At 35.6% G+C, this 17,863-nt stretch overlaps 3 protein-coding genes across 3 annotated transcripts in view; 1 reads left to right on the forward strand and 2 right to left on the reverse strand.

The window, feature by feature from the left end:
* Positions 1-1,653, forward strand: part of LOC111404715 (beta-fructofuranosidase, insoluble isoenzyme 1-like) — a 3,551-nt gene extending 1,898 nt beyond the window's left edge. The window contains exons 5-9 of the mRNA XM_023033482.1: positions 1-420; positions 504-662; positions 756-1,000; positions 1,106-1,202; positions 1,291-1,653. Of these exons, the coding sequence (XP_022889250.1) occupies positions 1-420; positions 504-662; positions 756-1,000; positions 1,106-1,202; positions 1,291-1,476 (1,107 nt within the window). The 3' untranslated portion in view covers positions 1,477-1,653. The remainder of the gene's footprint in view (positions 421-503; positions 663-755; positions 1,001-1,105; positions 1,203-1,290) is intronic.
* Positions 1,654-2,101: 448 nt separating this feature from the next.
* On the reverse strand, positions 2,102-5,709 carry LOC111404045 (pentatricopeptide repeat-containing protein At4g21065-like). Its single transcript, XM_023032761.1, has 2 exons — positions 3,706-5,709; positions 2,102-3,244 (listed from the first exon to the last, which is right to left on the reverse strand). Exon 1 carries the CDS (start codon positions 5,635-5,637, stop codon positions 3,733-3,735), a length of 1,905 nt encoding a protein of 634 aa, XP_022888529.1. The 5' UTR covers positions 5,638-5,709; the 3' UTR covers positions 2,102-3,244; positions 3,706-3,732.
* An 867-nt stretch (positions 5,710-6,576) lies between these two features.
* On the reverse strand, positions 6,577-13,661 carry LOC111404047 (kinesin-like protein KIN-5C). The gene is made up of 23 exons (XM_023032762.1): positions 13,470-13,661; positions 13,251-13,380; positions 12,490-12,648; positions 12,045-12,394; positions 11,815-11,953; positions 11,546-11,643; positions 11,298-11,454; positions 11,059-11,128; positions 10,880-10,956; positions 10,611-10,664; positions 10,451-10,531; positions 10,268-10,379; positions 10,105-10,191; positions 9,826-10,001; positions 9,496-9,657; positions 9,288-9,395; positions 9,041-9,199; positions 8,876-8,959; positions 8,585-8,790; positions 8,297-8,398; positions 7,856-7,965; positions 7,288-7,439; positions 6,577-7,053 (listed from the first exon to the last, which is right to left on the reverse strand). Exons 1-23 carry the CDS (start codon positions 13,526-13,528, stop codon positions 6,856-6,858), a joined length of 3,030 nt encoding a protein of 1,009 aa, XP_022888530.1. The 5' UTR covers positions 13,529-13,661; the 3' UTR covers positions 6,577-6,855.
* Positions 13,662-17,863: the final 4,202 nt, after the last annotated feature.

A 17,863-nucleotide genomic window follows, 5' to 3' on the forward strand; every position in this document is an offset into this window, starting at 1 on the left:
ATTGCACATTTGTATAGGAGTAGAGATTTCTTACACTGGGTTAAGGCCAAGCATCCTTTGCACTCTGTTGCTGGTACTGGGAATTGGGAATGCCCCGATTTCTTCCCAGTCTCGGTACAAGGTACTAATGGATTAGACACTTCGGTCATGGGGGAAAATGTCAAGCATGTATTGAAGGTTAGCCTTGATGTTACTAGATATGAATATTATACCTTGGGTATGTATGACACAACAAAGGATAGGTATATTCCCGATAAAGACATGGTTGATGGCTGGAAGGGCTTGAGGTATGATTATGGCAATTTTTATGCCTCAAAATCATTTTTTGATCCTGCCAAGAACAGAAGGATCTTGTGGGGATGGGCAAATGAGTCTGATGCTGTTATTGACGATATAAGAAAGGGCTGGGCTGGAATTCAGGTATATACAAGTAGAACACAATAAATTAACTTAGAATTCTTGATTCCTAGGCTAAACTCTTGTTATTTGGAATTTTTTGTTAGGTTATTCCAAGAACTATTGTGCTCGATCCGAATGGCAAGCAATTGCTACAATGGCCCATTGAAGAAATACAAGCTCTAAGAGGGAAGAAGGTAGAAGTGAGAGATAAGAAACTTGAGAAGGGAGAGCGAATTGAAATCAAAGGAATAACAGCTGCACAGGTACTCTCACTATTACCTCCAGCAAATAATATAACTACTAATGCAATATGTATATGAAACTCATTATTTGGTATGGTTGAATAAATATGGCAGGCCGATGTTGAAATAATCTTCACCTTCGAAAGCTTAGACAAGGCAGAGACATTCGACCCCAGTTGGGATCGATATGATGGTCAAAATCTATGCAGTCAAAAGGGATCGACAGTTCAAGGAGGAGTAGGACCATTTGGGCTCTTAACATTGGCTACAGAAAACCTAGAAGAATACACTCCTGTCTTTTTCAGAATTTTCAAGGATCAAGAAAAGCATCTAGTTCTCATGTGCTCTGATGCATCAAGGTCTGTCCAAGCCTAGATTTCATTATTAGAATATTTACTTGGCCTTGGTTTCTTCTTTTGTTAATTATGTCCAGCTAACTTCATTCGATTTAATCTTATTCACAGATCCTCCTTATATAACGAGACAGGAACATATAGACCCTCATTTGCAGGCTTTGTAGATGTAGATCTTTCTCACAAGAAGCTTTCCCTTAGAAGTCTGGTATGAATTTAATCTTGCGTTGCAAATTTCCTTCAAACAAGCTATAAATTTTGTTTACTATCAAGTTAAAATGGCTCGTTTCTTGCAGATTGATCATTCGGTAGTGGAAAGTTTTGGTGCCAGAGGAAAGACCTGCATTACATCTCGTGTTTATCCTACTCTCGCGATCTATGACAACACTCATTTATATGCATTCAACAATGGCACAGAGACTATCAAAATTGAGACTTTGAAGGCTTGGAGCATGAATAAGCCTAATTTGATGAACCATTAAGAGATGAACTGCAATGTTCATTTCAGTTTTTCTTTTCCTTTTTTGTTTTCGTTTTCATTTTCATTTTCAACTGTGTGGATTTATTCTTCGGGGTGTATTCGTTTATAATGTTCATGTTTCGAAGAATGAAATTCTCAACGAATATTTTACAATAAAATTCTGAATATTATCACTCAACAAAACAAAAGGAATTGAAACAAACAAGTATAGTGCTACAAAATCTTTAATGTATGTGATGATGGAAGACTGGAAGTAAAAAGCCCAAAATTGAGCCACAGAAAGTATACATTATAAGGTGTCCTATTCTAGACTAATCCTTGGGTCTGTGATCCGGCCCCTCTTCACACAGTCCGGTTAATCGCAGGATGTGCCTCCAACTAGCCAGGGTCCGAGCGCTCCCCACCTGGTCTGACAAAGTGCCAAGCAAGCCAATCCAAGTTGCACCTTGCCTTCCAAGAATAATCCTTGCCTTCCAAGTTCCCACTTGCCTTCCAAGAATAAATCCTTGCCTTCCAAATGTTCCCTTGCCTTCCAAGAATAAATTCTTGCCTTCCAAGAGCCCCATGTTTCGAACTCACGACCTCTGCTCTGCCAGGTTTGACAGCGTCCGTCCTTTGCCAGTGGAGAAGTGCCCTGGGAGGCTACAAAATCTTTAATGTATGTGATGATGGAAGACTGGAAGTAAAAAGCCCAAAATTGAGCCACAGAAAGTATACATTATGATCTCTTTATATCATATTCATCAAAGATTCTAAACCGCTCGACCAAGAAAGTGTTGGTAGGGGAGTCGAACTCGCGACCAAAGACCTCCGCACTCACCTACTCCATTAACTCGGCCACCCCATGAGGGGCCAAAAAAAAAAAAAGCCTATATATTTAGATAAAGAAAAATGCAGTTGAGCTATATAGTTGCCTTTTCACTTTAAGACTTGCATGAAAAATATATATGACAAAATTTAAGAATTTCAGCGCGGCATCTATAAGCAGTAAATTTTCAAACCAAACAGCCTTGTGGATTTCTAATTATTAAATGCTCGACAGAAAAAGCACCTCACAAGCTTTAATCCTTATCCGGTGTACTTTGATCTGCTAAACATACTCTTAATGAATGAAAAGAACAGTCCATGTATTATAGGTAAGCATAACAAGTAAACGTTAAGTGCATAGGTGTAAAAATCGAACCAGATCGGCTGGTCTGATCCAGGGACCAGAAGTATATATGTACTCATGTAGAATTCATTTACTATTTTAATTTATTGTGTCCATTAATTGCATGTAGCTACCCAGAGAGACTCCTAGTCTCCCCAACAACAAAAACATACTAAGCTTTTTTTTCCAATAATAGAATATATTGTCTGAGCTGAGATTCAAACCGATGATCTCTAGTTCTTACCAAAAGAAATAACACAGCAAGGATACGTCTATCTCATCCTGACGAGAGATTCATTTGGTCATCTTCCTCGGTTAAAGATGGCAGGAGGTCAACGTCTGTTATACGGAACCATGAGGGGCTGGTTATTGCTGCTTCCTCAAGATCAGTACTGGCCAGTTTTCTTGTGATGCTCTACAAGTAATCCAAAATTTGAAGTCTGATTTTAACCATAGGGCAAATTCACTGATTCTAGTTGATAATATAGCTCTGGTTTCTGATGTAGGTTGTGGTACTTGCCCATTCGTGCCTAGAAATGGGAAATGTGTGGCCCATACACAGCATCTTTTACTACTTCTGGCCTAGTTAATAATCATCGAGTAGATTGTATGCCTCGTACTATTTCGCACATTGTTGGTGCAGATATGATTGAGTTGTGGCTCAAAACAAAAAAAGATCTTCTGAGTCAACAGTGCATCCAAACTCGTTTCCATCTTTATAACCAAATAATTATAATTACACTGAATGTTCTGAATATTGTCAAAAAAAGGAAACTGGTTATGGAATAATTTCCCATCTAAATTTTTTTATAATCCAGGCCTCAGTTCAATTTCTTATTACTATCTAACCAGCTACATTATTCTTCTGGAGCATAGAGCAGTTACAAGTTACATGAGCTTGAGTAGTACACATTGACTTTCAAACACTCAGTAAGCATAATATACACGTATAGAAGACTGTTTATTTCAAGTATATCTGGGATTGTGTCCATGAGAATTGAAGTTTGAGTTGCATAAAGCAGTTCTTAAATAATAATTCGATGTTGAAAAAGTGAGGAACTAAAAACAAAAAATATTTACCTTATTTTTCAGAATACGATACGCCATTCACCAGTAATCTCCACAAGAACAACCACCTTCTTTAAAATGGTGGAACCGATTGGCATCACGAACAATAATTACCCTATGTGTAATCAAAGAGACATATTTACTAAATGTGTGACAGTCTCCACAAACCCTTAGATTCTTTGTAATTCTAATTGGGGTTCCCTCAGGGGTGCTGATTAGTCCAAATGATATTGCCAACCTTTCACTATGAGCGTACAAACATCCAAACTTGAGTTCCTCATCAACATCGTGCAGCACAAAATTTGTATCAGGAACGTACCCAGCCAGCTCTACTTTCTCTCTCAACTGCTTCAGTTCCTCATATATCTCCTTCGATAGGGGATGAGTACAGTCCCCCACACTAAATTTATGGATCTTATTATCTACTTCAATCCATGTCCAACCGGGAACTTTCTTTAATCGCTGATGGGTCATTAGTTTCCTAACCTTTGCCACTTCTTTCCATCGACCTGCTTTGGCATATATGTTTGAAAGCAATACATAATGTCCTGCATTTTGGGGTTGTAATTCAATGAGGGACTCTGCTGCCTTTTCTGCTAGTTCAACATGACCATGAATCCTACATGCACCAAGCAGTGCACCCCAGAGTCCCTCATCTTTTTCAATACTCATATCCTCGATCAATTTCAAGGCCTGATCGAGCTTTCCAGCCCGACCAAATAGGTCAACCATACAAGTAAAATGTTTTGCATCTGGTCTTACTCCATACTCATCTTGCATCAATGAGAAAAGTTGAAGACCCTCTGCAACAAGCCCAGAGTGACTACAAGCATACAAGAGTGAAACAAATGTGATGTTATTAGGCAATATCCCACTCCCCAACATCATATTGAACAAATCCAGAGCCTTCTGGCCATCCCCATGGTATCCATAAGCTGCAATCATTGCACTCCATGATATAATGTTCTTCTCTCTCATCTGATCAAATATCTCCCTGGCAGAGTCGACACTCCCACACTTTGCATACATATCAATCATTGCAGTCCCCAAGATCACGTCCAGTGAAAAATTCGTCCTTCGAATGTAATCATGAACTATCTTTGCCTTATGCATCACCCCTAACTTTGCGCAAGCGTTCACAACATTTACCATAGCAACCTTATCCAGCACAGTTCCTTCCGCTTTCATCCTGTCAAACAAAACCAGTGCCTCATCCGCATTTCCACACTCAGTACACGCCCCGATCATCACAGTCCAACTAACAAGGTCCCTCTTCAGCATTCCATCAAACAGCTGTGTTGCATCCTCGATAACCTTACATTTCGCGTACATGTCCACTAGTGTTGCAGTCGAAAAAGGGTCTGAAATCCACCCGAACTTATAAACAACATTATGTATCGATCTACCCATTTGCAAATCCTTTGTATCTCGGCAAACCCTTATCACAAAAGGCAAAGTATAGCTATCAGGCACAATTCCGGACCTTATATACTCCTTAAATGTTCTAAAACAATTCATAAAGTCACCAGCTTTAGCATATCCGCCAACCATAACACTCCAAGAAAACGGGTCTGGTTTACTAAACCCTCTAAATAATGCACTTGCATTCCCTAAATCCTTGTGCAACGTATATGTATAAAGAATTTTATTAGTAACAATGGGATTTTGGAGCAGCCCATTAACAATTACTTGAGCATGTATTTGATAAACTGGTGAAAGATTTTTACACTTGACGAGTCTAGAAAGGTAAAATTTTGGTTCCAGTATATGTGAAAATTCTGATTTTGGTGTTTGGGTTATGTGGATACTTTGATTGGAGAATGTTTGATCAAGAATTTGATTTTGGCATGGGGATTCAATCATCATTTGAGCAGAGGAAATTGATAGAAGTCGATAAGATCCACGGTTTGAGGGAACAAGATTTCGGCGTCTGTACATAATCATTAGATTAGCACTCACGTACAACCATGAAAATCTTTAACAGATTTAACGGTCAAATAGAAGGCTATATTACAAGACCAGTGCATGCCTAAAAAAGTCCATATAAATCAAGTTTAGTTATTAATAAATAAGTAAATCTTGAAATGAGAAATTCTTATTTATTGACTGAAGCTGAATATAAGTAAAGTATATACAAATAAGCAAGTTATTTAATTTTTTATTTTAAATATATGTAAAATTTCTGTTTATAAATTGTATTTGAAATCAAACTTTATGTTCAAAGTTAATGAAAAAAGTAACTTTATATATATTCATTAAAGTTACTTACAGATATACTGTTGAGAACATGTTTGTTTAGCTTAAACTATGCTTAAAGCGTGTACAAGGTTTGAGAACAAATTCAGCCCCCGTTTGGCTCCCATTCTTACCAAATTTTAATAGTTGAAATAGTATTTTTTTGAAAAATGTGTGGTTAAAAAAGAATGAAATTCTTTTTATTTGTATATAATATTATTTTATGAAAGATTGTGTTATTGAAAATAAAAGTGAAAAAAAATGAAAATGGAAGCCAAACGAAGGCTCAATGTTGTATAGATTGATCAACGTTTACTAGTGATTTAGATCTCATGCAAACAAGTTGCAACATGACCCTTCATCTTAACTATTACGACATGTGCATCTTCCAATAAATATAGATATAATCACTTATTACCTTCTATTTATCACGAACAATCCATTTAAAATTTCAAACTCAACAATGACAATTAAATACGAGGGTTATGCCCATTGTCATATGCCAGGTCAAATTACGAGGGTTATGCCTATTGTCATATGCCAGGTCAAAGCCTAATTCTCAGCAGTGTTAAGGTACAACTCCATTCAATTCAACATATAATGGAAGTTTGAATAGCTGTAAATAAAGATTAATTGGCTCATTAATACTCAACCTTGAAATCCTTGTCTTTTGTAAATAAAAATAGAAAGTATAAATGTAAGATTAATAGCAGTAAATAAAGATTAATTGGCTCATTAATCCGAAGCTTACAACCTTTACTAAATCCCGAGGGATTTATTCTTCTTGATAAGCCTAATATAGGATTACAAACCTCTACACAAGCTTTGGATTCAAAGTAGATTGCAGATTAAGAGAAACGTATACATGTAAAATACAAACACAAAGTTAGGTAAAGATAATAACAGATGGACCAGTTCGCAACTATTTTAGTTTATCTGTGAAAGTGGGGAGCGAGGAATCAGCAAAGGCTTTAGTTCCTTTACTTGAAGGGATTCATTTGAATGGTTTTCTCGGAATTCTTCTTGCAAGACTTCCACTGGCATGGCTCGTAATGACTCAATAGTGGCCTTGCTAGGAATATCCTGCTCAAATTTCACAGGGGTTGAGCCAGTGACCTCATAATCCTGAGCATCAATGAAGTGGTTAAAATCATATACGGGAAATTCCATCCGGATAGTTTTGCTCTTATGAACATACTATTTTATGACATGATTCTATATCTTATCCACAGCAAAACAAAAGGAAATGCATCAAACAATAAAGAAGGGTTAGTCGTGTTAAAGGTGTGTAAATTTCAATTTTTAAACCAAGAGCCATAACATCGTGATAACCATTCAAAACATAATTTTAGAACATACCATATATTTTTGCCTGAAAGTATCAACGGCATGCTGTTTCATAGAGTCTGACTGCTGAGAGTGATCTTTTTGAAGGATCTCAAGAGTTTCAGAATGAAATCTAGAGGTCGTTAAAATTTCAGAAACATAACCTCTCTCTTGCTCTGACATGCCTGAAAATGGAACAGGGAAGAAATGTCAAAGGTATGGACACTGAAATCATTCTCTCCCTTCACAATGGATGAATCAATAGCAATTAAGAACTAAGTTTTCACAAGAAAAACAAATTAAAAGGAATGTTGCTTAGATGGGATCTAATCATAACTGACAAGCAATCCCATTTGACAATTAAGTACCAAAATGTAACTCATCATTATATGGGACACTGGTGAAGGTTTTTTCCTTTATGCTGTGAATCCAGAAGCTAGCATTTTCTATTTGTACAAATAAATGTGAGTTATATGTTACGTTTGTTTGCTTAAAACCCTTAAGTAAATAAATTTAGCATAAACTATTAATAGATACTTCCTCAAAAGTAATTAACAATGAATGGAAAAAAATGGTAGGGATTCAATTGAGTAAAACAAACCATCAAAATACTGAAGGATGCCTTCGCTGTTCTTTGTGATATCTTCTCCAACTATAACCCTTGCAGAGTCAATTTCAGCATCATGTAGTTCATTACTATTGCACATGTTCCTAAAACAAAGATTCAGAAATTAATTAATTTGTTGTTCTTAGGATAAGTCCTTTTATCAAACAAAATAGCAGTAAACATGAGCTGACGTTTTATAACAGTGAGAACAGTGTCAATTGCAGCTAGCTGAACCCAGTTATTTATTGTCTATTTTAGAAAGGCATTATTAAAATTTAAACATGTAGAGGACAAAAGCAAACAAAACCACAAGTGATCAAATTACAAAAGACGCCTGACGATGAGAAACTGAGTGTTTAACTCAGCTCTTACACTGAACTAACCTTGAAATTACAAGTTACAACTAAAGAAGAGAGCAAGACTACATTGACCAACCTAATATGTGAAGCAACCATGGTGGCATGTTGACTTCCCATGTCGTTCAATGATTTTTGTGTTCTTTGCCACCTATTCAAAGCTGTATCGGCAGTGTTTACACTGGATAAGAAAACATACAAAGGAGTAAGAAACAAACATAGGCAAAGCGAAGAAGAAAAAAGACCAAAATGGAATTGAAACTAAACACGTGCAGCAATTCTAATGGGACGTGGTAAAGGGGGACAAATTTTTTTATAAGTAGAAAGTAAAAATGAGGCCGAAATAAAGAAATAACTTGTTTCACACCATTTCTGCAGAAGTAACTCCATACGACAATGCTTAGCAGCAGAGAAGTCAGCATTGTCCTTAAAATTATTCTCCGCCTGCATGAAGGAATCCTGCCATTTCCTTTTCAGGTCTGTTGTAATACTTTCCATTTTTGAAAGATGCCCATCCACAAAAGTCTTGCTTCCATTTATGCTTTCTCTAAGATCACCAAGCCTCGTATCCACCTATGAACTATTAGTTAGATATCGAAAAAAATAAATTGAAAAATGCAAAAAATTAATTAATGATGATGACACCCGAGTTATATACCATCTCTTTTTGGCGATGCATGCATTTAGAGACTAGAGAGGTCATATCAGCAATAAGCTTCTCCACATCTGACCTAGATTGTTCCTAAAGATGAAGAACTTATATGTAAGGCAACATACAGTTACAGTATGCAATTAATAACTAACATTGCAATATAGGATATACCTCATAAGCATTCTGAAATTCTACAATACACTTAGTTTGTATATCATCAACCTGATTTGCATGCCCTTTAAACCGTTCTGATTCTTCCAAAAGCTTATCAAGAAATCCATGAATATTTTCTGAGGTATCTATCAAGTGCTCAATATTAGCATTAAATTTCTGCAAAAATCGAAACATTCAAATATTAACTATAAAGGGAAATAAACAAGCTACTAAATAAAGGAGTTCCTGTAGTAAATATGCAAACCTGTCGAAGCTCTCTGGCTAAGTGTGCCATTTCCCCTTGATGACTAGATAGAGCTTCCTGAAGATCACTAAAAACTGAACTCACTTCAACAGACTCTGCAGCTAAAAACTACATCAAAGATTCAAACAAAAAAGGTTGAGAACCTACAAGGCCAAACAATGAACGTCAAAAACATAAAAGGACAAGAACAGTAATTTCAAATTCTTACTTCTTCAACAGAGCATGAATTGGATGAAGCCAAAATTGATATTTCATCCAAAGAAGAATTTGTATTGGCTTTGTGCAGCCTTACAACATTCTGTACAGCCTCAAAATGAGAGATATACAAAGCTCTTGAAGCACTTACTTTGTTCTTTAAATTTAAGGCAGCCTATGAGCAAAATTTAGAGAAATAAGAATGTAGAAATTATGCTGGATAGGGAATTTACAATTACAAGCAAATAAAAGATTTTGGAAAATAGTAGTATATACGGAAAAGTACAAATTACCCAAAAAAAAAATGAAGATAAACGACAAATCAGTGAAATGTAACAAACACCTTATCATGTACTTTCAGAAAAGAATTGCAGAGATTTTCAACACACTTAAGGTGTTCGGTTTGGTGAGAAATAGACGTGGCCAATGTCTTACAAAGGGTACCAAGCTGCTGCGCTAGCTCACCCTGAAAAGTGTCCACAGTTGACCTGTTATCAGCATTCAGTTTGTCCTCTCTGGCTGTAAAAGTAATAATTAAAATCATTATACCCATATACAGAAAAAATAAAATAAATAAAAAAGAGAAGAGGAGAGAAAAGGATTTATCATTGAAACTACATACCAATTTTCAGAAATAATGAAGCATTATTATTGTGAGATTTTTCCAGGTCAGCCCGTAATACACATGCTTGATGAGCCAGTGCATTCTCTGTTTATATATTCAATAACATGATTTAGGCACCAGAAAGAATAAAATTTCAACTCTTTACGAAACCACAAAATACCTGCTTTTTTCTGCTCGGATATGATAAAGTCCCGTTCCGTGAGGGAATACTTGCATTGTCTCAATTCATTCTCAGTATTTGCCAACAATTCACTGGTTTGTTTCAGGTCTTTCTGCATACAACTCCAAATAAGAATCAATAAATGAATCGAAAACATGGCACGGCAATATGACAATAACTTACTTCGGTAGCATCAAGTCTGTTACTCAAATCGAAGCACTGTTGAACTTGACTGTCATATTTAATTTGCAATTCCTCCAGTTGCTTTACCCATTCAATCAAAACAAATTAGAGATAATCATAGATAATGTGTCTACTAGTTAACAATATGAGACAAACTAACCTTCTGATGGTTTTCGATTGTAACTCCCATTTGTTCAATCTGATCAGCCATCACCTAAAATGCAGAAAATATTTTACAGTAATAAAAAATTCTAAAATTGATGAGAAATCATTAAGCCCTCAAAGTAATTCATCATGGAAATAATGAAAATTATTACAACAAAACAATAGTTTGTCTCATGTAGAACAAAGATTAAATAAATCAAGAGTTAAAATGACTCAAAAGGACAAAGGAAATCCTGTTTAAAGGATCCAGCATTCGAGAAGTACCTTCCTCTCACTCTCCTCCTGGTAGTATCTCTCCTTAGGGATGTAGACCCCATTCTTTTCTCGAGTAGCATAAACTTCTGTACAAAATCAGGATAGAAAATATAAGATGACAAGGTAGAAATTCCACCATAAGTAATTATTATCAACGAAAACATCTCACCGAGTACTAGAAGATTTACCTGCCTTAAGCCGATCTATTTCTCCATAGAGGTCCTTAATCAGAGTTGTTTTCATCATCTTCTGGTTCACCTACAAAAAGATAGGGCAAAAAATCTTATGACTTGGATGGTTTGTGAAGAATTTTTTGCAGTGGTACAAAATAAGAATTACATATTGCTGTCTAAATTTATCCATTAAAATAGGAAAAACCAGAAAAATAAATAATTTAATATGATATAAAGAAAAAGTTGCACCAAACCTCAGGCTTATTTTTTATATTCTTAGCCCTGTGGGCATAGTCTAGTGTGCTTAGGGTCTCCTCAAGACAATGAACAGCTGGCGAGACAGTGGCAATAATGCAAGTCTTGGTTCTACCTCCCAGTGAATCACGGAGTAACCTTGTGAGTTTGCTATCCCTGTTAACAAAGTAAGCATAGCAAGTTGATAGATAAGTTGCTGAGAATGAACTAACCAAACAGATGATCAAAAACTTCTACATGATTCAACCTGTACGGTACATGTCCAAGATGCTCCACAAGAGCATTAATTACTCGTCCTAATGTAAGCAAACTTTTATTTATTTCTCCAGCTTCTCTTGCCCTTCCCTGAAAATTAGAAACATATTCCAGAATTAAAAAAGAGTCCAAATAATCTTGCAACATTATAAAAGTGATAGCAATCAGTACAACCAACATAACAAAAGAAAGTAATAATTAAACTTTTCATACTCGACTATCATATTCACAACTTATACAGGCAAAGAAGTTAAAAATTACCTCCCTAGCACCAGAGCGTGAAATGTTCTCTGAACCAGCTAAATCAACCAAATTCAATTTGCCACATTTTATTAGCTCTTCGCCTTCAGGTGTTGCTTCCTTAATGTGTATCGTTATTGAAAACAAAGAATGTGATCGACTGATATCAAAAAAGATGTATAAACATCATAAATGTCTCCAAAAGTAAAAAGAGACTGCAAAGATATAATAAAGCAGAGAAAACTAGAAACCTAGATTGTTTGTTTAGTAAAGTTTCTGCAGTTCGACGTTTAGCAGATCCCCTTTCAAGTAAAGTGAAAATCTCATTAGCACTTGTCACAATTTCCTCTTCTAGTCCTCTAACAAGAACGCCACCTTTACCATCTTCCATAAGTGGCAACTGCTTTTTCTGCTTGTCCTCTAAGGGAACCTTTGAAATCTCTTCGGGGGCTAGCAAGTCAGTGATTTCTTCATTGTACAACTCCAGGAAAGTGACTTTCACACTGTATTCTGCATTTTGACTCTCTAATGTGTCAAAAATCTGCTTAACTGCTCTAGGTATGACTCCTGCTCCCAATGGCAACTCCCCATTGGGTCCACTCTGCAAGATAAAGGAAAATCAGATATCCAAATCTGCAAAAGAAATGAATGTAACAGTTGAAGTAATAAGTAAAACAACATCATAATGGATAGTACCTTAGACCTCTTACATTCACCCTCCATGGTATAAGTTTTTCCAGTACCAGTTTGCCCATAAGCAAAGATAGTACAGTTGAAACCTTCCAATACCTCATTAACTATGGGGACAACAGCTTGTTCATAGAGATCCTTTTGTTGCGCGTTGGGTCCGAAAACCTGAATTGCTAATAATTGTCAAATTGTTCTAAGCAGAGTTAAAGAATGCATTTTAAAAATACAAATAGGCCAACATTCTGATTTCCAAGTGTTTTGCTTCAGAATCCTTGAGTGGTAGTTTCTTAAAAACTATGGTTTCCGTCTCTAAAAAGACGATATAAATTCTTACTTTAACTGCAAATCTTTTAAATGTCAATTTTACATATAAGGAATCCTTCCTGCAGAGGGGGATCAATACTCGTCATGTCAAGATGGAGTTCTGGATTGATTTAGCATGTGGGAGATCCTATATTGCCAGTAAAGTTAGTTTTTTTATTTATTGATAACCTATTACAAGATGAACAAGCACAAAAACAAAAGAAAGTGCCCCAGGTCAGTTGAACATGAACAGATCCTTATGATTTTGCAAATCTAACACTCCTTAAGTTCAGTGAAATACTGATAATTTCATTCTTAACTTAAGAGACTTCCAATCATAGAAAAAGAAATAAAAACAAGTCAAACCTATTTTTTTCACCTGGAACATAAAAACTAATATACAAACGCAAAAATAAATTCTAGTCATTATAATTAATGATAAGTAACCCGTTACTGAAAATTACCTTGTCAAACGTAAAAACTCTATCTATGTGTTTCCCAGCGATATTCTGTGAAACCGACACCTCTCTCTGGTAATCGTTACATGTCACGACCTGCGGAGCGTTGTTCCGCAACTCATCCTCACTAAACGGTCTGAAAATTCACCAATTTTTACAGAAATAACTCAAAATTTCGAAAAATAAAAGAAAAATGGGAACCCTGAAATCGTATAAATACACTACCTGCAACGAAGAAGCACCTGGACATTGACCCCCTTCTCTTTCTCGTGTCTACCCGACATTCTTGATTCTGTGCCTCACAATCTGTATTCTGTAGCCTACCGTTGGTGAAAAAAATAATCAGATCCTCACTCTACTCTGTGTGTGTGTGTGTGTGTGTGTGTGTGTGTGTGTAGAAAATGGAAGGAGAGCAGGATTTTGAAATTTTGAGGAGGCGCTCTATGGCACGATTTGATCTAAATTGAAATTCAGATCTGACGGTTCACGTGAGGGCGGAATTTTTTATGGATATAATGACAGGTATGCCCTTCCGAATAGCGTATTGCGCTTCCAGGTAAACTAGCCGACAAAAATTGGGGCCCTGGTTCTTACCAAAACGATTTGTAGCTGTAATTTTTTAGGATTAAGTCATTTGTATATTATTTAGTTGATATGATTGTTGACATTTTATTCATTTTTAAATTGTAATTGGCGAAATAGTTTGTTGCATTTAAAAACTGTCCACTCATGAAAAGACATGTGGCACAATGTCAAACAAAATATACATATAGCATGATACAATTTTTTATCTACAGTATATTTGCAGAACTTCCATAAATTATTCTTCTTATACAATCAGGATTGACAAACCCGATTGACAATGTGCTCACAGGAGGGGGGACCAAGAATTTTTTATTCAGCGCCGGCCCCCCTCGCATGTATCTAGTTGTCAACTAAAGTTGTCAACCCCGATTGTACACATAACACAATTGGAACTTTCTATAGCCCAGTTTGAGCCTTATTATTAAAAACTATAATCTTTCAATAAAATATTTTTTCTTATGTAAATTAAAACATTTTTGGCAATTTAATTGTTTAAGTCGCGTAGTGGACCCTTCATGTGGCCAACTGAGAGTCACTCCACGCGTTTATCTCTGCACACAAGAACGAACGATCAGACGTATACGGTCGATACCAGTGGGGTGGTGGCGACTGCACATACTCCAACAGTCAAGTCAGTAAACGATGACAGGGGCGGTGTCGAAATTGTGCAAGAAAGTGGGAGGAGAGAATATGTATTGCTTGGTTGTGGAGTGCCTAAAATTAGAAAAGATTACATTTGTTTCTTGTCAAGCTTTTGGTATTTATAGTCAAAGGGCACCGTTAGATGTGGGGCATGTGTATGCATATGACGGTGTGACGCATTTGCTCGTAGCGCGTCAATCAGTCGAATCCTAAGTGGGCAGGTAATTAATTCTTCTGACATGTGAGTTGACATAACACTGCGATGTCACATCAATGAATTCATAAAGATAAGGGGATCCTGATACAAAGATACGTCTCTGAAACTAACGACAATTGGGCCTCTGCACTTCTCCGTCGTGTGTTGCCTCGTCTCATCCACTTCATTGTTAGAGAACGTCTAGGATAATATCACTTAGGTAGTACTTGTGACTCACAAGCGTGTCGAGGCGTATACCAATTCGGTGACACCTCGTATTGACGCGTGGCACCTCACTGAGGTGGTTAGTGAGGGGCGTAACATTAACTATACATTCTTCAAAAAATTCGCTTTATGAAGAATGGGCTCAAAATGAAATTTGACTATTATTAATTATTTAAAATTAAGAACTTTGCTATTTGTACTTTGTACACTGATTTTTGACATTTTGGTTGACACTTGAATTGTTGTCAAGTATCAATTGGATGAAAAACCTGTTTGAAATTTAAATTGTTCAATAGGATAATGACACGTGACAAAGTGTAAACTAAAGTGTACATCATTGTGTACATGTAGTAAGATTTTAAAATTAAAAGTCTTTTTAAAAATCATATAAAAAGCATTTTGGAAGTAAAAAATATTGTGTAAAATTAAAATGTCACAATGTTACTTTTTATTCAAAAGTGATGTTTACCATTCAAAAATTCAAAATAGTGACAGAAAACAAAAACAAAAAATAGTGCAAACACTAAAAATAGATAGAAATTTAAAGAAATGCCACTCAAAAAATGTACAGAAATTTTAAAAAGTGGCAAAACACCAATTAAAACATTGAAATCAATTTAATAAAGTGACAAAAAAGTGATATAACCACCGTCCTCTTTCTCCATTCACCTTCAAGTATCTTTAAGTCAATTTACTGACAAAACACTAATAAAAATGTCAAATATCTATAAATTAATTCACTATCATTGTCATCTACCAACTCAACTAACCCATTAATCATTTAAAAAAACTTTTGAAAGTGAAAAATACTATATAAAGTTAAGGCCCTGTTTGGTAGCCATTTTTTTCAAAATGCATTTTTCTCTCTCTTCTTTTCAACAACACATTTTTTATTAAAATAATATTTCACGTAAATCATAAACTTTTCATTATTTTTCAACCACACATTTCACATAAATTTACTTTTCCAAAATACATTTTTACATAAAAATATCTATCAAACACCCCCTAAATATCACTTTTATCAAACAATGATGTATGTCATTAAAAAATGATAGAAATTAAATAATAATAATAATAATTAATAATTAAAAAAATGACAAACACTGTTCCAAAAAAAAGTAACAAAATTTAAAAAAAAAAAGAAATGACGCGCTCAAAAAAGTGACGTAAATTTTTTTAAAAAAAGTAACAAAATCTTAAAATATATTATTTTATGCGAATTCAACCACTCTCTCTCTCTATTGCCACCACTTAGGAATGTCAAAGAGTCGAGCCGGCTCGCGGGCCAAAAATTTTTACTCAAACTCGACTCGAGCTTTTTTAAAATGGGTTTTTTTTGGCTTTTGCTCGGCTAGAAAATTAAGGCTCGACAGGAGCTTTCGGCTCGGGCCTTATCGAGTCGAGCCAGGGCGAGCTCGATTTTTGGATTTTTTTTATTTATATATAAACCTCTTTGTTGACAACCCGCAGCAGATTTGCTGCCAGTTGATAGCTTGATATAGCTGCCTTTGCTTGCAATAAGCAGCAGATTTTTTCTCTTTTTTCCTCCTTTTTTTAACTACGAGTCGGCTCGGCTTGAGCCAACTCCCAAAAATGAGGCTCAGCCCGAACCTTAGCTCGTTGCCTCCGAGCTTGGCTCGAGCCACGAGAAATTCGAGCCAACGAACCCGATTGTCTTCCTTACCACCACTCGTACAATTCATGATAAACATGTAAAAATGAAAAAAAGTTACATTGTTTTATTAAAATTGACTAACTAACTTCTTAAAAAAAGGGCAGTTAGGGATTGTAGATGCAACATGAAATTAATCCAATTTTACTGTACATGATATCATTTTTCATTTTCGCATTTTCTAAAGAATTTTGTTTATGGTGATCTGAAAAATCTTTTTCCACACCCATCGTGCCATCACCATTAAAAAATAATAATTTTAATATATATATAAACTAACATGAAAAAAAAATCTCCGTACTATGCAGAGAGTTGAAGATCATCTCTCCGCACTGTGAGGAGAGTGCGGAGCCATTTCTCCACAATGTGCGGAAAGTTGGAGCGCACTCTCCGCACAGTACGGAGAGTCGAAATGAAATCTCCACACAGTGCGGAGAGTTGGAGCCCGCACAATGAAGAGAGATTTTCTTTTTTTTTCGGTAATTTTTTTTTCTTCTTCTTTTTTTTTTACTCTCTCTCGCTCTTCCTACTTTTCTCCATTTTTTAGACAATATTTATTTTTTCCTACTTCTTCAACATAGTATATATAAACAGTCATGAGCAAAAATAAAAAGGGGAATGAGGCTAAGAATTTTGTTTATGAATATTCTTTCCACACGCATCGTGCCATCACCATTAAAAAAAAAATTTAATATATATAAACTGTCATGAGTCAAAAAAAAAAAAAAAATCTTCTCACTTTGCGGAGAGTTGGAGCGCACTCTCCGCAGAGTGCAAGGAGTTGGAGCACACTTTCCGCACATTGCAGAGAGTTGGAGCGCACTCTTCTCACAGGACAGAGAGATTTTCTTTCTTTTTTTCGGTAATTTTTTTCTTCTTTTTTTTTTTTTCCTTTTTTTGCTCTCTCTCTCTCTCTCTCTCACTCTCCCTACTTTTCTCCAGTTTTTAGGCAATATCTATTTTTCCCTACTTTTTCAACATAGAATATATGAACTGTCATGAGCAAAAATAAAAAAGAAAATGAGGCAAAGAATTTTGTTTATGAATATTTTTCCACACGCATTGTGAAATCACTATTTAAAAAATAATAATTTTAATATATATAAACTGCCATGAGCAAAAGAAAAAAAAACTCTCCGTACTGTGGAGAGTTGGAGCGCACTCCCCAAACGGAGGGATTTTCTTCCTTTTTTTCAAGAATTTTTTTCTTTATTTTTTATACTCTCTCTCTCTCTCGCTTTCCTACTTTTCTCCATTTCTTTAAGCAATCTATTTTTCCCTATTTCTTTAACATAG

The sequence above is a fragment of the Olea europaea genome, chromosome 11 (assembly GCF_002742605.1).
Source record: "Olea europaea var. sylvestris chromosome 11, O_europaea_v1, whole genome shotgun sequence".
Lineage (NCBI taxonomy): Eukaryota > Viridiplantae > Streptophyta > Magnoliopsida > Lamiales > Oleaceae > Olea > Olea europaea.